Source organism: Orbicella faveolata, unplaced genomic scaffold (assembly GCF_042242905.1).
Source record: "Orbicella faveolata isolate gen_17 unplaced genomic scaffold, um_ofav_v1 contig_3, whole genome shotgun sequence".
Lineage (NCBI taxonomy): Eukaryota > Metazoa > Cnidaria > Anthozoa > Scleractinia > Merulinidae > Orbicella > Orbicella faveolata.
In genome coordinates this window covers 555721-578143 of record NW_028301558.1, presented here as the reverse complement: position 1 = coordinate 578143, position 22423 = coordinate 555721, and the positions used below count along the sequence as shown (strand labels likewise).

Below are 22423 nucleotides of genomic sequence, written 5' to 3'. Positions count from 1 at the left end.
CAATATTAAACTCCGCGCTTTGATTATCCTCAAATTATTCAGATTGTTTAATGATATTACAGAGGCAAAACAATTTCTGAGAAGCAGTGTAACCAATTTTAGTTTCGGTGCTGTAAAACTACCACTCAATCTGCGCAATATTTCTCTACTCCCAATCTTGTCACTCACACGAAATCCGGTTCGCGAAAGCCCTCTTCTCAGTATAAGTTTGTTGAGGCTGACTGAACCTTTTTGGGTAAGCCGTCTCCTGTAGCATCGAACATTTATTACAGAAATTTTCTTGTCGAGTAGATTTTTATGGCCGGAGTGCTTTCTAACTGTTCCTAGTTCGCTTTGCTTTACAAAACAGCAGTAGTAGTCAAAAAACCACAGAGCACTTTGTGGCCTATTGAAAACACCACAGAGCACTTTGTGGCCTACTCAAAACACCACAGAGCGCTTTGTGGCCTATTCAAAACACCACAAAGCGCTATGTGGTGTTTTATTTTGGGATTTAACACTGAAAACTGGATGGCTCGTTGACTCGCAAATATCTCACAGCTATTTTCTGAAATAATTTGGTTTTTCCAACTTTTCACACCACAAAGCGCTTTGTGGCCTATTCAAAACACCGCAAAGCGCTTTGTGGCCTATTCAATACACCACAAAGCGCTTTGTGGTCGTCATCGTAATCATAGCGATTCTGTCAGTGGAAATTATACTATGTGGATAAAACTGGCAGAGGGGCTCTCTTATTTTGACAGGGAGGTTGGCAAGATTTTCGCACCACCCCTTACATTAATCATGCATGCAATTTTTTGACTGACTCGTTCTTTTCACGATTGCTGTTTGAGTATAATGTGATAGTTTGAGATAGTTGCATACATAATTAATGTACGGCGCTGTACGGAAATCGTACCTGGAGGTTAGCCGAGTGCTCTTAAAGAAACCTCTGAAAGGAACCAATAGATTTTCGCAAACGTGCTGAGCAAGATTATGTTGAACACTATTTCAGTTTTTGTTTTTAGAAAGAAATATCACCGAACCGCCGATATAAGACTTGATACCCTTAAAAGTACTCGTTATGGTTATCAGAGAGAGCACTGACTGCTAATGAGATTTGCATTCCTGGGATCGGCTGGAACTAGCTACAACGGGTACGTGTTATTGACCGGGAGAGACGATGAAATGAAAGCAGAAGGTTGAAAATTAGGAATTCAGTGATACCTCAACCTATCACTTGTTTCGGTTAGAGAATCTTAGAGGGATTTATTATGTTCATTGATTTATAGCTCTGTTAGTCCTCGTTTGTAGGCACACCCCTCAGGAATTTAGCATTGAACATGGAATGAAACTTTAGTCGGATACTGATATGGGTATTTCTTTTTTTAACAAGTCTATGGATCTCGCCGTAACATTGCAAGGCGAAGAACTCGACCAATGTTTTACCAACACGGACCTCATACTAGTTCAATAACATAATTGAGTTATGACAAAGAAGATTACAAATCTTTTTTTATTTATTTATGGCTAGACTGGAATTTATAGAACTGGTGTTTTCATGAGCAGGTATAATTACCATTATCACTATCAACTGGAATCTTATAGATCTTTCTACACACGAACCAAAACAATCTGACTTGTGACCTTGAATTAATTGGCTTGAATTATCTGCAATGCTCACGTATGATACAAACCGTTGCTTTATCCAAACATTTTCGAAAATTATATTTTAGGGCATGTTTTTAGCCTGTGTTGTAAAACCACTATAATCTTGAGATTTGTATTGTTACAAAGGCAAAATAACCAAAGTTAGAATTAGTTTGAGAAATTCTATTTTTGACAGATAAATGCCTTTTGGACATACTAATATAATACTTATCATTGCATTTACAGTGGTGCACTTCTAACACAGACCACCAAACTAATTTTTTTTCATCATTTTTTGACATGTTTTCAACAACTTTCCTATGGCTTCCATTCAAATCTGGCAAATCCAAATTATGAAAAGAAATGTGAAAGGTGGAGTTGTCGACTGATCAACAGGTTACATGATGCTTGATATTTTCACCATTCATGCATTTTGATTAGCTTATTTAAACCAAGGAAGGTGGACACAGTTAGTCAGGCACGACTGTGGCTGGGTTCTTATTACAAAGATGAAAAGTTCTGTCACTCTTTTGTCCCTTAAATCTAGATCCAACAAACTAGTCACAGGCAACACAGTGATTTGTGGTTCATTTAGTAAAAAAAAAAGTAATGACATATTTTCTTCAGCCTTTGAGCTTGGGCTAATTTGAATAAGCTGTTGTAAATGTAGAACAATCAAAACAATTTCAGACTCATCCTCTATTTACTTAATTGTTACTTATTAATACATCTGTTAAAGAAATCCTGATAAAAATTTAAAAAATCTACGAAATAAATACTGATTTTATCACTGTCACTAAACTCATCCTCTATTAACTTTCTGTAGAGGTGTTCATCATCATTGTCTTGTTCTTCTTGATCCTCTTGTCCTTCTTCTTCTTCTTTGTCTTCTTCTAACTCCCCCTCCTCCTCATCGATCATATCATCTAATGCCTCCAGGTATGGTTTGGCCAGGCTATTAAAAATATGGAGATGGATTTACTTCATTAATAGACACAACAATATTGTGGAAAACTGAAACTTTCTGTGAAGGGGCCTGTTACGGCTATTTCGTGTTTTCTTTGTGTCCTTTTTTGTTCCGTATGTTAATGTATTTTTTCACATTCTGCATGCTTTTTTTCTCGCGTCGTATGTAAATTTCGTTGCGTATATATTTGTGTTATCCTTTCATGTTCGTTTAGTGCTAGTTTATCGTCCGGTACACTTGTATCTTCTTGGTTCCCTGAACCCCGTTGCCAGCATTTTGGTAAGCCGTTTAGTTTATCGTCTGTTTGTGTTTTCCTCTTAGTTTTCTGCCGTCTTCAGTTAGTTATTTGTAGTAATTCGTTTCATGTTTATCTTTAGGAATTTACCTTCCTCCTACGGAAAGTGAAATAAATTTGCTGGACTAATTGAAACTCGCTTTAAGTTGTGTCTTAAGTCGGCCCTTTGCCTCTTCAGGGCCCATTTCTTGAAACTTCCTGGCTATTCAAGAACTTGTCAACTTACAAGGACCGTTTTCAGGCTGCTGCTTTGGGCCCAAAGCACCAAACTACCTAATGAAACTGAAATCAGTTTTTAAAAAGAGCATTGGAATTACAATCTAAAGTACAACAGTAATATTATTATAATTCAAATTATAAATATTCATACTGTATTTTGAAAGTGGAAGTTTTTTCACGAGGAATGTGAACGCCTTAAAGAGATCTTTTCCCGACTGTGCTATCCTGACGACCTTGTGCAGTCAATCATTCGCAGATTTATTGAATCAAAAGTGTCCGAGGATTCACATACTCGAGTGGCTGATAAAAGAGAAGCCCCAGTCAGAATCGTGTTGCCCTACAAGGACCAGAAATCTGCAAACGTAGTACGTAAACAGCTGGCTGACCTCAGTCGGAAGATCAACGCAGATATTAACCCAGTTTACACAAGTAGAAAGATCAAGGATGAAATTAAGGTCAGGGAAGACAAGCAGCCTCTTGTTAGTCAACAATGCGTGGTGTATTCATTTCAGTGTGGCCTGTGTGATGCAGGCTATGTCGGTTACACGTGCCGACACCTACACCAACGAATTGAAGAACACAAAGAATCGGCAATCGGAAACCACCTCAGAGAGCAGCACGATATGGAGCCAGAAGACATCGCACAGAGTTTTCGAATCTTAAGAAAGTGTCAGAACAAATTTGGCTACCTTATTTTTGAAATGTTTTTTTTATCATAGAACTGAAACCAATGCTAAACAAACAGTGCGATTCAATTCGCGCCCAATTATTTGTTTAGAGCAATTCTTGCTAAGATCATTTTATTTTTCCATCGTATATTTTTAACACTTTTTCACATATTTTATCACATTTTAGCGTTCGCCACATTTTTATCTATTATAAGTTGTTTTAAACATATTTATGGCTATATGCTATTGTAGAAAATTTACTCACTTGAAAATGACCTCGTAGAGGTCGAAACGTCGTGACTTTTTAGCGCTAGTTTTTATTTCAAAATCGATTTCTAAGAAACTACTTATTAACATACTGTATTTCTATACCTAACTAAGAAAACCAGTTTTTGATTAATATGATGCAAATGGACTTCTCTATAAACTCACTTCCTTCAACTTAATGTCTGCTAATTTTTCACGCAAATAGCAAACCACCAGTTGTGATTGCAGTTACCCGTCTCACTCTACATAGCAATTTTCAATTTGGTTTCAAAATTAACTTGCATTTGGGTTTGCATCACTGTGCTCTGTTTTGCATCCTGTACTTTCTTTGTTGCGTTGTTCGTAATATTGTTAATACTCTGGTTCTGGTTTCAAGGCACTTCAATGAAAACTGTTCAGACATCACTTCCTTCCTGCATGAGATGAAGTAATAGTTAAAAGCACATGCCATTTTTGGTCTGGGACATTGATGGGGATTCCTGGACAGGCCCCCAGAGGAGCTCCCATCTGCTTTCAAAATTACATCATTAGCCTACCAAAACTAGTGCCAGTCCTAAACCCCACATTAGAATTTAAAATCCTTAAAACTCATAGTCTTGTTGTTATTGGGATAAGATGTTCTAGGTTCTGAGCTACTGTGTCTGAAACACCTCGCAAGATTAGAAGCCACAGATTTAGGAAAGCCATTCCCCAACAGAACGTTTTCATCATTGTTCTTTGTTTCTGAATGAGAGAGTCTATTTCACATATACGAGAAGCCTGGTGCAACAAGGCCTAACCCAAGTAATTTTGGCAAGTCAACGTACTTGACTAGAAAACAAGACATTCTGTCCAGTGTTTGTGTGATTCCTATAAATGTCAATGGATGTTCTTTTCAGAGAAATGTCCAGGAAATGGATCAAGCCATCTTCAAATTTGTTGACTGTAAAACATGTCAGATTTATTTGGTTTGTCCATCAACAGCATATCTTCAAAATAACGTCCATAAAACTACTCATTTATAAGGCCACTGTCAAGCATTTTACGAACAATATCATTTTTGAGTTCTTTCATGATAAAAAAAAACAACAACAACGGCCTAATGAAGAACCCAACAAAATGCCATCAATTTGGTTGTCGAGTGCTCTCTTAATTAATTTGGTGTTAATCAATTTATTGTCATTAACTCCAAAGAAACCAATCTGAACAACTGTCAGGGCTTGCTGTCAGGGCTTGCAAACTCCAGTTCCTCTTAGAGTGAAAACAAGGTGTTTTCCTTCCACATCTACATGGGAGAGTATCATAACTTATGTGGGTGGTGGTGGTGTATCGAGTTGTGTTTGACAAACCCTTTTCATTTTTTTTGTTTCTACATAGAGCAATATAAAGGAACTGTTTTTTAACTGTTTAATAGCAAACCACTTTATTTTTAAAAAGTGCCTGTTATTTTTAGTTAAAGTTAATTTGGCTAACAATTCCTTTCTATTTAAATGTATGTTGCTTGAAAACTGTGATCTGTAATCTGTAATCTGTGATCTGTAATCTGTAATTTTGGAAAGTCAAGCCCCACTGTTTGTTATTAATATTGTATCAAAAGGATAACACCATTCTTATCATGGTTATTCTATTGATTCCATTTCATCATTACTTAAGGTGGTTCTGCAGTTATTGTGGGCACACTACCCCATGTCAAAGTTTGCAACATAAATTTTGGGGCTTTGAAGTGTTGGCTAAGAAATTTTGGGAAATATTTTGTGTTTCACTCGGTGATAATGTTACTTAATTCCATTTACTGGGGAAAATATTTTTATTCTTACTGGTGTTTGACTGGACCCCATTTTTTGGACAACAACACTACCTGTAAAAAAAATTTTGCTAGCATACTTTTACTCAATTTCTGGAACCAGCTTATTCTGACTTAATACAAACCATGCCCAAGTTTTGGGGAAATCATTTGAGCAGAAGTTCAGAAGTATTAACTTAAAGGTCAAAGACATGTGAACTCAACTCTAACATTCACTGAAAGTTTCTACAATTGACTCTCATTTCCAAAACAAGCCATGAACCCAAATTTTGTGAGAAGCTTGCCCCAAAGCTTGTTAAATAAAAGTGGCTAGTCAATTAGTGATTGCGCGAACCATAAAAAGCATTAATCCCTAGTTCTTAAAATACTATAAAATGCTTGATAACCTCATTGAATTTTCAAAGATGCATTTTGCAACAGTATTTGGAAATAACTTTTGTGTCAAAGTCTTTTCACACAAATTGTACGGTATGGCAACATTTTGGCTATAAGTTTTACTGTTGTGACTCAAAAAGAAATGGGGCACTGTTGTCAGGATTGTAAGCTACTCCCCGACTGATCTCTGGTGAGGAAGAGAAGCAGTTTTATTAATCTATGATTACAAATACAAAATAGCCACTACAGGTACAGGCTGAGCCATCTTTTTGCCATTCCTTAATATATAGTTAAAAAGACAATTATTAATAATAACAATAATAATAAATAAAAATAGCAATAAAAACAACAACGATGACAACAAAAATAATAACAATAATATTAATGATAATGATGTGCTTCTGGGCATGAATTATGTTTTCATTCATGACAGTTGGTTCATTGTATTTGACCAGTAAAAGTGCTTCACTGGGTCTATTTGTTAGAAAAGTGGAGTCTCATCAAAATGTGTGGGCACAGTTCATGGATGTTTAAAATCTTGTGAGGGTTGTGCTCTATGACTGATTAATCACCCAATGAATCACTGTTGCAACACCAAAACAAGAAGGCAAGTTTATAAAAAAGCTGAGCATTTCTGCAAGTTGAAATTTTCTCGTGAGTGCTAATGGGCAACAAAAGTCTACCAGGTAGGCAACTAAAAAGACACACGGGGAACCAACAAAAACAGAACTAGTTGCCCAAAGGGCAAATTAGCAAGAAAGTTAGTGTCGAACACTGCATTAATAGCCGTCAAGCTCATTCTAAGAGCTTTGCGGCATCCAAAAGTTTTCTTTACTCTGCCTCCTTGACTCCTCAACCTCTCTTAATTCATTTATGTTTGTTGTGCCCCAAACCATTGCAGGAAAGAAAGTGAGTGCTTTGCAGGTTGTAAGTATACATGTAGAATACAGTAGGGGCAATTGTACATGTATGGTTTACCAGTTTTGTCATTTAAGTTAAGGTTGTCATTTGCTAACACAGAAAGCTCAACTTCCTACAAGCTGTCTTGTTCACAGCTTCTGGGGTTTTAAATAAGAGTCACAACAAAGAATAGAAAAAGTATGTGACAAATGCTTGAGTAACTACATATGATATGCAAATATCTTCTTTGTAACATGCAGCAAAGATTGCTTGTATCACTGCCATACATCTATACCTTAACCTATAATATACCACAGAACCTCCCAAACTACCGGTAAGTTGAGACTTTTATTTTATATCAATTTTAAAAACAAAATTATTTTGTTCTAGTGGGGATAATGGGTTGTTGACTAGTTTAATGGATACACAAGAATAATAAGCTGTGCATTAACGTGGTACTGTACAATCACTTCTTCCTTAAGATTTTGAAACTCCATCTACTAAACACCCCCTACGCTAAATTTTAAGCCTTCATAGCAGGGATGAAAAGGAATTAAAAACTAGAAACTGGCTAATTTATCCAGGTGCAAAGAAGATGTGTTTTGAAAAATAGTTGGCCTTCTCTAACACATAATAGTTGGCTTTCTCTAATACATAAAAGTTGGCTTCCTCTAACACATTTGGTTTGCAATGTTCTTCTTAGTATTGCTGGAGTACTTAGTGTACAAGAAAAAACTCATAAGCTAACCAGATATTGAAGTATAATATGAGGACACAAGCCCTAAAATTCTTGAGAAAGTGCTGCCATTACAGTTAAGACCCAATTACGTACAGGTAACAAAAAAATGAATTATTTTGGCAAGACACAACTCTAAAAGAGTTATCAATGCATGGCAACTGATACATATCATGGTAAGGGCTGATGCTCACCATCCCTAGTTCCTTCTCTACTACGACTTTCTTCAGTTTGTGCATGTTTTCCCTCATCCAACCGATGATGATCATCCATTACTGCAAAAACAGAAATTCAAAGCATTATTGTTAAACACAAAATCACACAAATGCAATTATATTTTAAGTTACACTGACTGTTTTAAAATAACATACATGTACAGCCTTGTAGATTAAAAGCTGTTCCTCAGTAAAGGGAAATTTAAAAGAAAACAAAATTCAATCAGAAACAACTGCAAGAGTATGACTATCTTATCAAGACCTAGGTTTTTAAAGTCTATTTCAACTGACAATGAAACCAAAACAGAACAGACTGAATCTCTAGTGGCAAAGTTTAGCTGGTGAGAACTACATCTTATTATATGGCTAGCTCCGCAAGCGGGCAAGATGAATCAAATCCTGCGCTGTGATTGGCTACCCGAGTGGGCAAGATGGAGCTATCTTGCCCGCTCGGGACTACCTGCAAGAAAAATTTCCCCGAAAGCCATATAATAAATCCTTTATTGACCAAGCTTGTTCGTTCAAGATGGCTGGATATTGGCCTCGTTCTTTTTTTGCGAGTTTATGGACCTCGACTCCGTCTCGGTCCATAAACTCACAAAAATGAACTTGGCCAATATCCAGCCATCTTGACCTCACACTTGGTCAATAACCCATATATATTTACTTAACAAATAAAGAAGCCCCGACTGTGCTCTGTTCTGTTGTAAAGCACGCAGGAAGCGGTAGAGCATGAAAGAAGTGTAGATAAACAAACCGTTTTCTCCTTCTTTAATTGTTTTTACATTAAAAGAACAAAAAAAAAACCAAGTATCCAAAAACATGAATAAATTCTCCAGAAGATAACAAGAATGGCAATGTTCCTCACACAAGAGCTGGCACAAAGAGATAATGGCAATGCCACCTAATGAAGACATGACAAGGTATTGGCATGTATCCCTATTTAAACAATAGAGAGTTTCTGTCGAGGAACTATCGGTTGATAGTTGCCCCATGGAAATTTGATGTTCTTAAAACAAATATGCTAGTTTTAAGAACATCAAATTTCCAAGGGACAACTATCAATCGATAGTTCCTAGACATAAACACTCTATTGTCTTTATCGTTCACCACTAAATTTTCTTCCACATGCCAGTTCAAAATTCATATTGAATTATTTTCAACTTTTTTAGATCAAAGCCATGGAAGGTCGTTGAAGCCAAATGTAAAATTTGAAAAAGAAAACAGACAAAAACCCACTTAATATATTTCAATTGTTTACTTTCTGTAAGCCCGCTTCTTTACAGAAACATTTACGCGGATGAGTACTATCCATCCAGGTATTTTCCTCAGACAGGCACTATGGGCTGATAGCGTCTCTCCACAGATGAACACTATTGCGTCACGTGATCCATTTAAACCAATAAGAATCGGAGAAAATTCAGTGGTGAACTATAATATGTATTAATTGGACCAGCCGAATAGAAAAGGAAACCTAGGCAAGCACTTCTTGAAGCAGCCTCACATGATGACTATACACACTGCGTGTCTACAAAACACTGCTTCATAACAAACAGCTTAAAGGTAGCAAGTCAACAACAGAGGAAAAGAAGAACAGAAGGACAAACAACCCTGACCTTAACTGGTGATTCCTTAGCACTATATTGCGAATGCTTCAAGCGCAGAATTTTACACTTATTCAATAGCATCAAAAACAAAATCATTACTCATGGATTGTATGTTATTTGGATTATTTTCGATTCTTTTGCATAAGTTGTTTATTATGTTGTTCCTTATGCTCAAAAATTCATGTATGCCTATCAAAGTTCATCAAAAAACTGTACCTTCCAGCCACCGCAAAATGTAATGCGGAGTGATAAAATAAATGAATAGTACTATTTAAAAGACCTGGCAAAATAGGGTAAGACTGGTACATCATATCTCTTTTGCAAGCATGGTGACCTATTTTAATTTATTTTTAGAGACTGTGCTTGGTAGGAAACATTCAGGGAAATGTATTGTGCATTTGTTTTCATGATTGTGCCCAGGAGATTACTTTTAAGCTTACTTTAACATCGGTAGAAATCATTCCCAATACTGATAGAAGCAAAGAAATACCAGACAAAATAAAGGCTCGAAAGTTCAAACTGTCACAAGAATGGTAAACTCGATTTCTTGACATCCTGAACTAAACTCAAATTTCTTGAACTGTAACCAATTTTAATCCTTGCAATCCTGCACATTATTTCGAAACTACTGTTTTTGCTTTGCTCTATAGCATTTTTATCCAACTAAGCTGTATATTTGGTGGCATTTGGCGATACAAGGTGGTAATAAGCTGAGTGAAAATTTGCTCTGTCTGCACGACAGCGTTTCTTTATGCCCGTGACGGAGGCAGATCTTAATTGCAAAATTCAAAACACAACAGTGTGGACTATACAAACTAGTGCCAGCTTAGTTCGTGCCGCTTGAAAGCAACACGATCAACAAAACTTAGATTGCTGATGAACATGTCGAAATGGCTTCGTAGACTTGAGCCATATAAATTGCTCACTCCATTTCTACAAACAACATAATACAATACACTACACTTCACAAAGCTTATTACCAACAATATTAGGCTTCAAAGGCAGCTGTAAATGTGTTTTGGAACATGCAGAAAGATCCGGCAAAACACCCTCACGATAAAAGTCACAATCGATAGGTTTCGAGCTTTCAACTGGCAAACACCGTCCCGTCCCCCAGTAAAATAATCTCAGAGGACACGATCACAACGTATTTTCATTGGAAGAAACAACAACACATACAATGAATGAGTTGCCAGTAATCGGATACCCGTGTTTGCGAAAAGAACTCTGGGATCGTCAGGGGGCAAACATTGCAAGTCGCTAGAAGGAAATGTATGGCGAAAAGTTGTTTCGACGCCCAAAAACATGGTTTTGGACAGAGATCAACGCTTTTTCGCCGTTGTTTTATCGCAAATTGATTTTGGCAATTTTGATACTTGGAAAATGTAAGTTTTTGTTTGAATAACCGTCAAATAAGTGAAAAAATTTACCGATAAACTCCCTTTTGCTTACGTGAGGTTTATTGTGAAATACATTGAAGAGAATATTGAAAATTTCAATACACGCCTGATCTCGAGAGGCTACCCGGAGCAAATGGTAGAAAAGACCCTCCGAGAAGTTAAATATTAAGACAGAAAAGAAGCTCTAAAACAGAAATCGAAAATTGCAGAATGAACTACTACCCTTTGTGTCGGGCTATTTCACTCAACCGTCAATACCAAGCTTTGGAAAGCATAATCACGCACAAATGGCACTTTCAAATACAAATACTTAGAGATATATTCAAGGAGCTACCCTTGATCTGTTATAGAAATGGAAAATCACTGAAATACGTGCTTGTAAAAGCAAAACAAAGGCTTTGAGCAACACAGTAGCCACACAGCATGAGTCGCGCGGACTCATTTGTCATTAAATCAACCCCTGACAGTACAATGATCGCCACCGGGCTTATTTCCAGTATTATTTGTACGACTGAGCTTTCAAATAAGCCAAAAGTAGCCTGTACACAACTTAAAAGGCTTTACTGGGTTATTCCTCCGTCTCGATTTATACCTAATTAATTTTGTAATATTTTCAGACCATTACGCGATGTATATTTCACAATAAACCTCACGCAAACAACGGAGTTTATCGGTAGATTTTGTCACATATTTCACGGTTATTCAAAGAAAAACTTACATATTCCACATATTAACATTGCCCAAATCCATTTGCGATAAAAACGACGGCGAAAAAGCGTTGATCCCTCTCAAAAATCGTTTTCTTGTACCTCGAAACAACTTTTCGCCATACATTTCCTTTTAGCGACTAGCAATGTTTGCCCCCTGACGATCCCAGAGTTCTTCGCGCAAACACGGGTATCCGATTACTGGCAACTTATTCATTGGTCAAAAGGTGTTAGACACATGCCATTAGGGACAGCGCGTCTCCCAACCCCAAAATGCATCGGGAACGAAAGAATATCGAGATCGAAATGTATTGTGGGCCAAAATATAATCAGATAGTGGGAGCCTGGTCTCTAACACTTGAAACGCCTGGTTGATTTCAGCTTTAAAACGCAGTTAGCGACCACCAGCCCACGTTTTCTCGAAATATTTCTGAAAGGAAACACAAATTATCCCTCGAACGTCTCAGTCAGAGAAATTTTTGCTCATCAGATCGGTTGTGCACCACGGTATTTATTATCTTGCAATTCATTGACCTATTTGTTACTAGTAAACGAACCTTAGCTTGTGTTGTGTATGTAGAAATTATATGTAGTTTCTTTAATTTGATTAACAATAATCATAACGGCTTGTCGTGTATTTAATGCAGTAATACAGAATTTCATACCGTAATCCCATTATAATTCCACACACATACCAACATTGAAAGCCTGAAAATATATAATATAATATATAATAATATTTATGTTTTTTTTGTTTCTGCATGTAATGTTTGTTTCAGATTTGTTGCTTAAAAGCAGTAAAAACTCTAGAACAATATGAAATAACTATATGACAATATTGAATTGACAGTAGATGTCAGACATGTACTCAGAGTCCAATTTTCCTTAGAATGTTACTCGAGCCATGTATGGCAAAAAAATATTAAATTAATAGTAAACTTGTTGCAAAATCAATATAGTTCGCACTGTGCCATTCAGTACTTACATGTACATGTACATACATATATCTGTGGTGGGGATCAAGTTGATAAAAATCCTACGGAAATGAGCTGATTGATCAAATATTTATGCAAAGCACGATGCCCAGTATTGTGATAGCTCACTGAAATTAAATGTGTGAAACGCAAGACTAGTTTCACCTCATGCCAATAATGATTTCACATGCTTATCCCTGTTCTATTTTACAGAACATCAAAAACATGGTCTAATATTATTATTAATACAAGCTGCTGGAATAGTCTTGAATGACTGCTCTGTCCTTTTTTTGCTAATAACAAAATGATTTCAGTTGAAAGAGACCTGGCATGTTCCATATGGGTCGTCCAGAAACAGTTAGAATCAGCTTTTAAAATTTCACTAGTCTGACCTGTAATGATTTCATATATTTTCTAGTGTGAAAATGTTTCCTGCACTAAATGCTCTAAATAATGACATCATCTTCTCTACTTAGCACAGTATCAAACAAACAATTTTGCCAAGGGACCTGCAGATCCAGGTTTTCATTATCCCTGGTGATCTTTTTCATTTTGATCAAAGTAAATTATGATGATGTTCTTCACAATGAGGAAGCTCAAGACCTGTGGATAACATAAGCCAATATCATAAGCCAATATGGCAGTAGCCTGCTAGAAGGCTAGTGTCAGGTTGCACAGTTATCTCTAGCTGTTCAAATCGTCATGAAAACATGTACAGCCTGCTACTGATCATATCATAAGGGCCATTTTAGAGATGAAAACTTAGGTCAAAAGGTTTCTAAAAGCACTCTTCTATCTTTGTACTACACTAACCACATGTCCTGCATTTTTCATGGGGCAGTGCATTTGGTTCATGTTAGAAGGAGTATTCCTTTCCAACATTGTTGTCTTTCTGTTGTTAAAGGATTTTGTGTTTGCAAACATGTGTTGTAAATATCAGAATAGTACTGGAAATGGGTCATGAAATAGGGTTTTACACATAATGCTCAAATTTGTTGTCATTATGCAAATGCTTGATGATCAAAAAATCTCACTATATATTATGCTCAAAAGACATCGGCCAGTTTTTGTCACTGTTATTCCCGCGTAATGCTAGATTCTTTTGCCTCGCTACTATGCTCAAAACAATGCCAGCACAATGTGTAAAACCATATAATGACCACTAATGGGGGTGAGGGAAAGATGGAGTGGTCATCAGTGGAAGTTGTGGCACTTCCACAATAAACAAACTAAAAATTTGTTTCACACTGACAAGAATATGGCTTCGTCTCTGCTCATGGGCGACACAAAATATAACCAGTATTGGGTCAGGTGTTGCAAGAAGATCGATTCTTTGATCACTGGACCCGTTAACCATCAGAAAAGAGGGCTGTGCAAGGCTACCACAGCTGCGTTCACCAGAGTAATAACACCACATGTATCAGTGCAACTTTGCAGGGAATAGTTACGGCATCGCCAGTCACATTCATGACCCTGCCAATTAGTTGCACTGGGAGAGTGGGCAAGCACCAAATGACTCTTTTTGTGCGTTCCAACTTGTGGAATGTACCGTGCAAAATCATTGACGACATCAATGATGTCTGGGGGAGGTTGCCAAGCCAGCATCTTACAGTATATGATCTTCATGAAAGGTCGCAGCTCAACATCTACCAGTACCCAATGATTACCACCATTTTGAGGGTTGCCAATGAACGTTTTGCCATATCTTTGTCCCACATTCAGAGTGAAAACCAGCCTTTTTAATGGTCCAGGGTTAAGTAACTTAGCTTTCCTCGTCATCTCATTGTAGATATTAACAACGACATTGGGCATAGTAGCATGGTATTGTTTTGCATGTCATTAAGCTGTTTTAAAACCCATGTGACGTGATCAGTATAGACCCAGCCTTGCATTCCCGATGCAGCAAGACAGGCAAGCTCATCTGCAGTCAATCCTGTTAATTAGTAACAACATGATATACTTTTCATCAGGCTTTATTAAATATTTTCTAAGGGAGTGGGGTAATAGACCTAAAAAAGTGGAGTTGGAGTAGGCTGCTAGCGGACAAAGATGTATATAAGATTATAAAGTTCTAAGCGTCACTGGTTTCTAATTCAACAAAACTGTGATACTGTATTGGAGATGGCATCCCCCCAACCCCCCCCCCCCCCCCAACCCCCTTTCCACCCTTCGACACCATGTCTAAAACCCTAATCGCATTTTTTCAGCTACAAAATAAGCATATCCCATTTTCTATTTTACATCATTTTACTTTTTCGGGCCCGTGCACGCATTTTCGTTTTGTTTATCTTCAAAATTACATAAACTTTATTGCATATTTTAGCCGGTTCCAGTACTAGTTCAGGATATACCTGGAAAAATAAGCCTACACATCACGACATCACTCCACATGAAGTCATTTCTTAATTTTTCTTTTAAAAAAACCTACCATAACTTGGTAGCATATCGTCAGTAGGATTGTCCCAGATCATGGCTTTGAATTTGTCGATCGATTTCTCGCCGAGTTTTGGGCTGGCGAAAAGCTTTCGAAAACCACCTCATCTCAGTATTGTAAGCACTGGGTTTGCCCTGTCGACGGCTCAACTTTTCAAGGATCATTCTATACATAAATATTGAACAATGCTTGGAGCAATTCAAGTGAAAAATTTTATTCAGGATTTACCTTACCCGCTAAAAATGATAAAATTAACCAGGCCTACTAATGTTAGAGACCAGGTTCCCGCTGTCTTGTTATATTTTGGTCCATAATACATTTCGACCTCGATATTCTTTCGTTTCCAAAGCATTTTGAGGTTGGGAGACGCGCTGTCCCTAATGGCATGTGTGTTAGACATCAACGCTACATCGATATTCTTTCGTTCCCGATGCATTTTGGGGTTGGGAGACGCGCCGTGCCTCGCTGTGCCTAATTAGGGACTTTCATACCGCGAAGCCTGGGTACTAGTCTCGCGGTTTGTAGGGACAACAACAAATATGGCGGCAGTGTGACAAGAAAGAATGGTGAAGTGGTTTTGTTGTTCAGCATTCTGTACCAACAATTTACTAACGCGAAATCCTTAAGGGGAATCGACCAAGTTTTATCGTTTGCCCCGTGACCCTGAGGTTCAAGCTACCTACACCAGGATTCTTCAAACGACGGGTATAACCTGGCATTCTAGCCATATTTGTGCGGAACATTGGAGCCGTGGATATAGAGTGAACGCGAGTGCTGATTTTCCTGACATCCCTGCCCCAGCCTCTCAATTAGAGACACTGGGAAAAAACGCTTAAACAGGCGAAAGCTCAACTAGAGAGAAAAGCAACAAAGCCTGCCAAACGAAAAGTAAGTAGTCTCGAAAGGAAACTTTTTCTGGCCAAGCGGTGTTGTGTCGTTTCGGGATCTAAAAAAAGAGAAGCTCTAACAGAAAGAGATCAGCCAACTGCTAGAAGGTCAAGGAAGTTATCTAAACGACAGTTATCTACTCGTTTGGGTGCGTTGGAAGAAGATAAGCAGCTATTGACCGAGCAGCTGACTAATGCTCAAGACATGGTTAAAAAACTGAGGACTAAAAATCTCAGTTTAAAAGTTAAATTGCGAAACATTGAAGAAACCCAGCAAAATACTAATAAACAAAATGAAGAACTGAAGATTGCTGTAAAAAGGCTACAACAAGAGCAATTTAGCTACTCCAATCTCATTAAGAAGCCAAATACATTTAAGTATGTGTGGATTATCTGTTGAACAGTTCAAAATGATAAATTACTGAGTATTGCTAATCTGTGCACCCTGCGTAACAGACGGTTACATTGACCCGTAAGACTTTTTTATCATAACCTTCACGTAAACTACTCGCTTGTTGACAAGAGTTTTGACATTGACAATTTTTCTACTTGTAAACATTTGTAATGCTTTCTTCTGCTGACCAGCACTACCTTCCCGTTTCATGGAAACATACTGAGTAAACATTTTGTTGATTTTGGGCAAATCGTCGTTGGCTGCCCTCCACTTGGCTGTGGCAGGTGGAATATCCACGGAATCAAGACTACAGGGAAATACATAAGCTTTTTCTGACTTTGCCTCAAGTTTCTGGATTAGTCCTGGATATCTTGATAATCGATTTATCTTCATTGTTAGTTCTTGTTTTGAACCAGATGTAGAGGCTCCGATATCTGCCAACCACTTCACGCAATTTTCCTTGTCAAACTCTGTACTTTTCTCCATATTTCTTGAATTTCTTTCTGCATGGCCAACAACTTGAAAGCGGGTATGTGTATTTTCTTAACTTTTACATAGGGTTTTCTACCTCCAAAGACGAATTTCTGATGAAAAGTTTTTAAAACTATGACAATTCATGAAGGACCGCCATATTTACAATTTTTCCCGCGAAAATTGTCCCTACAAGCCACGAAACTAGTACCCAGGCTTCCCGGTATGAAAGTCCCAAATGGGGTGTTATGCAGATGTGACAATCGCCCTATCAAATTGAGGGGTTTAAGGGGACCGTTCACCATACAAAACTTCCACCAAATATACACTTCTTTGATAATAGGGTAATATTTTGGCATTTTCTCTTTCAATACTTTGTTTTTTATCAGTGTTAATATTTAAGCATAAAAATCAAACAAACTGGAGTTTGGTAATCACATTTGATTGAGTATGACTGTTGACTATTCGGTAATCAAACATTCGATTTTGTTCGATTGTCAAATGTTTGGTAATCAAACATTCAATTTTGTTTGATTGACCAAATTTTGGTGCAAATTTTGATTATGTTCAACTACCAAACCCAATCAAACAATTGGTGTTTGATTACCGAGCAATTGATTAGATATGTCGGGAATACCATATAAATATTAGCAAAATGCATTATTCAAATTCTCCTCAATTCTCGTCTGTTGATCATCTAATAATTTTAATCACGGCCTGAATCATTCAAAAATTCATACAGCTCATCAATTTTGTGATTTTCAATATCTTTTTCAGCAATCGAACACGGTTGAACCCGCATTAAGCAGACACCTTTGGGAAATGAGCTGTTCATATAATTAGCTTCACATAAAAATGTTCGTGCAAAAATCTATTTAATGTAGATCGTTTCTTCGGTAAGATATTGAGTACTTTTTTCAGAAATGTAAAGAAAAATGAGAAATATAGCTAATAAAAGTTAAAATTAATCATTCCTTAACGAAATTGTTTCACCTTCAGATCAGATGTGACTCAAAGTTTGCCACGACTGCAAAAGCTTTATACATTGACCAGCGGATTTGATCACAAAAAAAGTTTACAGGAATCGATGGATGGAAGGAAGGAAGGATGGAGTGAAGCTCGCATCCATACCTACAACTTGGATTTTCCAAGTTAAAAACCAGAATGCACAAGAAACTTCAACCCTTTGTCATGTATTTTCAACCGTCATTACCAAAATTTGAAAAGCATAATCATGAACAAATTGAATACAAAACCAGCCATTACTTAGAGAGAGATTCAAGGAGCCACCCTTGATCCGTTATAGAAAAGGAAAGTTGCTTGAAGATGTGCTTGTAAATGCAAAACTTTGAAGGCTCACAATGGCCACACAGCATGAGTCACACCAATGATCTGTCAACTCATTTTAATCAACCCCACCAGCACAATGATCGCCACCAGGCTTATTTCCAATCTTATTTGCATAACCTGTACACTACTTAAAGGCTTAACTGGGTTATTTCCTCTCGATTTATATCTAATTTTCTAATATTTTCAGACCATTATGTGATGTCAATTTCACAATAAACCTTGCACAAACAAGGGAGTTTATTGGTAGATTTTATCACCTATTTCATGGTTATTTAAACAAAAACTAACATTTTTTATGTATCAACATTGCCCAAATCCATTTGCAATAAAACAACAGCGAAAGAGCATTGCTCTCTCTCCAAAGTCACTTTTTTGCTATAAATGTCCTTCTAGTGACTTGCAGTGTTTGCCCCCTGACAATTCAGGTCCTTCTGCAAACATGGGTATACAATTACTGACAATTCCCACTAAAAGTTGACCAATGAGCTATTGACTGGCTGCTCATTTGCATAGCCTAAGTAACAAAATTAGTAGATTCCATTGCTGTGTGTCTGTTCTACAATGGATCACAGATGGCATCAGAAAAAAGTTGCACACAAGGCAATAGCCAAGTGTGTCACTGAAGTTCGTACCACATTTTGACATCTGTGGTCTATTACTGAACAGACGCATTACAACATGGAATCTACCGGTATTTGTTTTATACAACAAAAAACATCTTTCAACATAACTTGAAAGAAGGGAAATTGTCCACTTCAACAACACAAAAATAGCAATGACCTAATCTACTGTCTATACAAAACGAAGCAAACTTGTTGGTTTCTTTGCGTAGCAAAGAATTGTGATTGGTCGAGGGAAATCATGCCACTGTCAAACTTGAATTGAGCATCCCTTGTGGTGGAATAAAAATCTTACGGCAGAAGTAGACTTGAACTGTGAAATCTAGGAATACAAAATACTGGAAAAGTCCATAGCCAGTCAGTTTTTGTCATCAGATGAAAAACCTAGACATTGCAAGAGTTGAAAGAGACACTTGGAAAGCTTGCAGTTAGGATCAACATCGACACGTCATTGGCCATTCAATTCAAGCTTTGAATGAAAGGAGCATGACAGTGAACATCTGTGTCCTCTGTAGTTGGTGATTGTCAAGTGCATTCAAGATAGTGTCTAGGACACTTTCTAGCTTTGATACAGACAGCCGTGAGCTGTAGTGAGCCATATTTTTCTCACTGCACTGTGCCCTGAAACAAACTGGAACATTTATGTCGGAAAGCAAAGTTATGTGTTTATTTTAAGAAGTACTGTTCAGTTGTGTTTTTTTCCCAACACCAATCTGAGTAAACAATTCAAAATTACTCTCAAACATTTTATATATTGGGTTTGTTAAATTCAAGGCAAAACAATGGTTTCTTACATTCAAAGTTTTGTTTGACACTGACTGTACCAAAGTGTTAAAAAACGTTTATAGCTAGTTACACAGACATCTCAACCAAACAACTTATGTCTTTGTTGGTTTAAAAAGCCAATGGAAATGACTGGCTATCCAACGGCTCACAGTTCAACCCGTGCTACACCAGCAAAATGCAACAAGCGAACACTGTGCAACATAACAAATCACGTGAGTGACTCGTAAATATCTGGAATGTCAATATGTTCATTGCCCGCATTTTGGTGTCTGTGAGAATGACAGGCCTCAGGAAAAAGTCTCTTATGGTAATCACAAGCCTTGTCCACAACAGTGGTAAGACTAAGGTCCATGTCATGGCCAACTGACAACCTAGTGCAACCTTGTAGTTACTGTCTCCAATTCGAACCACCCCATTGCATTCTTTTATTCATGTTGCTAAGGCTCTATTTGTCCATAAAAGACAAACTCACAGTCAAGGCAAATGATTTTGAAAACTACACCTCTTGACTGTAACGTAGAGGGTTTGTTCTTGAGCTGTCCCTGGCTGCAATTTTAGTATTCTTGGTTCAATGGTTTCTTACCTTGAAATAATTTCAAGACCAATTTTGCATTTGATTTAGTCTCGCTGTACTGCCAATTGAGACTGCTTGAGTATTTATTCCACATCATTTTCTAAAAAAGAAACTTGTTTTTCTTTCTTCTTCCTGCTTCTCATACCTGTTGACAGCCTCAACTCAACAAGACTTTTTTTACCTAACCTTCCCCCAGTCTCATAAAATATTATCAAATTCTCAAAACTTTGCCCCATTTTAAAAAACAGACAGAAAATAATTGTTAAATTGATGTCATCTGTGCATCTGACCTTAGCCTGGAAGCAGGCTCATCTTTGAGTCACACGTATGAGCGTTAGAGAGCAAAGCAATCCAGCGGGAAGGAGTCTGGTGAAGAGGTGCCAAGAAAGTGAGCCTGCCCTGATCTCTATAATTTTTTCATTTCTGCTTTGTCTGAGCGAAGTGAAATACCATCAGTCGAAAAGCAGGAAAGGCGAGAAAACTGTCAATCTATTATGTTTGATGAGAAGCAATTCAATTTATTGCAGTAATTTACCGCACAATAAAAAAACAAGTCGTCCACATCTGGAGGCAGAGGAAGAGTCGAGTGCACGTATTACTGATGTTTCAGCAAAGTTCTAGTCTATTTCTGGTTAAATTTCAACTAAAGAGGGAGCAGGAAATAGCAGTGGAAAGTCAAGACGTACTTGTCGTGTTGCCGACTGCATATGGGAAGAGTTAAATATTACAAACATATGTGATCGCAAGCGGGCAACAAAACAACATGAAGGCGTTTGCCCATTTACCAGCATCGTCAAAGACCAGATTGCCAAAGCAAGGTCAGTTGGAATTAAGTGTGTGTCCTTAGTAGACATAAACTTTGACAGTTTTTCTTTGGCAAAACTTTATCAACAACGGATATCGCGCCTACATGTTGTTATGAAAAAGATTTGCAATTTCCCTGAGAAATCTGAGCTGCCAAAGTTTATACTTCTGGTAAAAATGTAATTGACTTATTCTTTTCTGCGGTTTCCAGAGTGGAAATAAAAAATTTGCAGAGATGAGAGCAGGCTCACTTTCTCGTCTCGCAGCTTTGCCATTCTATTTCTTTTCTACAGTTTCCAGAGTGGAAATAAAAATTTGCAGAGATCAGAGCAGGCTCACTTTCTCATCTCGCGGCTTCACCACTCGATTTCATGCTTGTGCTCCAACGTGAGCCTGCTTGCATGCTAATCTGACCTCTAATAGATCATGGGTGAGAACCAATGAAAATGCGAGAATTAATTGAATTATTTTACTATCATTGCCTCTAGTACAACTCGTTAGCAATCTACAATGCACTTTTACCCTTGAGTGTGCAGTGCATTCCATTTTCTATTCTTTGTTTCTCGCCTCCGACCCCTGTCACAAAAAAAAAAAATGCAAGCCCTGCAAACTAAAACCTTAATTAACGCTATACTAGTGTACTAAAAACAGCTGTAAAAGCTTAGCTTAATCCAGCCATTACCCCCTGAACTTGCTTCAGTTCACTAAGAAACACGCTCAATCTCTCTGAAGTCATCACAAATGATACTGGTAGACTTGTGCCGCAACTGGTATCTACTTCATTGAACCTTAGAAGAACTTCTGGCTCCGTTGTTTCACGTAACTCGCTGGATCCTAAAACGAAGTCCACCCTCCACTCTAGGCCGGCCAGCTGTTTCAACTTCAAACTTTGTTGTGAGAAAGAATCTTGCAACCTGATTAAATTCTCAGCATACGTTTTACACACTGAAACGGAATGTTCTTTTGGTAAGCCAAGTTGCTGAAGTTCGTTAGATAATGCATCACCATCCACGCTGTACTTGGCAGCACTAGAGAGTATCAACGATAGTGCCGCGACAGAAGCTTTCACGTCTGCTAATTCATACTTTGCATCAGATGTCAGCTTCTCCACTTTTGAATAGTCTATACTTTCTCCAAGCAAATCTTTAATAACCTGACCGCAAAGAAGCCTCATCTTCACAGAGGTTATTTTTGAAAGTGTGCTTATTTCTGCAAGTACCCAATCTGGGCAATCCAAATCGCCACAAAAACGAAATTTCATGTTTCCCCTATTGAGGTTCACACGGTTTTGGGCGGATCGAAGGGATACCTCGCCTGGTTCTTGTTTCTTTCTCAGGTGACAACCTCGTCCCCAGGGTCTT

The 22423-nt window shown here is 37.6% G+C and overlaps 1 protein-coding gene and 2 long non-coding RNA genes across 3 annotated transcripts; all 3 read right to left on the bottom strand.

Moving 5' to 3' along the window:
* Positions 1 to 1481: 1481 nt before the first annotated feature.
* On the bottom strand, positions 1482 to 10993 carry LOC149105971 (uncharacterized). The gene is made up of 3 exons (XR_016209611.1): positions 10642 to 10993; positions 8034 to 8114; positions 1482 to 2584 (listed from the first exon to the last, which is right to left on the bottom strand). It is a non-coding gene; the product is annotated as an uncharacterized LOC149105971 (long non-coding RNA).
* A 1266-nt stretch (positions 10994 to 12259) lies between these two features.
* On the bottom strand, positions 12260 to 15700 carry LOC149105970 (uncharacterized). Its single transcript, XR_016209616.1, has 2 exons — positions 15171 to 15700; positions 12260 to 14675 (listed from the first exon to the last, which is right to left on the bottom strand). It is a non-coding gene; the product is annotated as an uncharacterized LOC149105970 (long non-coding RNA).
* A 2619-nt stretch (positions 15701 to 18319) lies between these two features.
* On the bottom strand, positions 18320 to 22420 carry LOC110048750 (COMM domain-containing protein 4-like). Its single transcript, XM_089297424.1, has one exon. The coding sequence runs from the start codon at positions 22321 to 22323 to the stop codon at positions 21724 to 21726; it is 600 nt and encodes a 199-aa protein (XP_089153550.1). The 5' UTR covers positions 22324 to 22420; the 3' UTR covers positions 18320 to 21723.
* Positions 22421 to 22423: the final 3 nt, after the last annotated feature.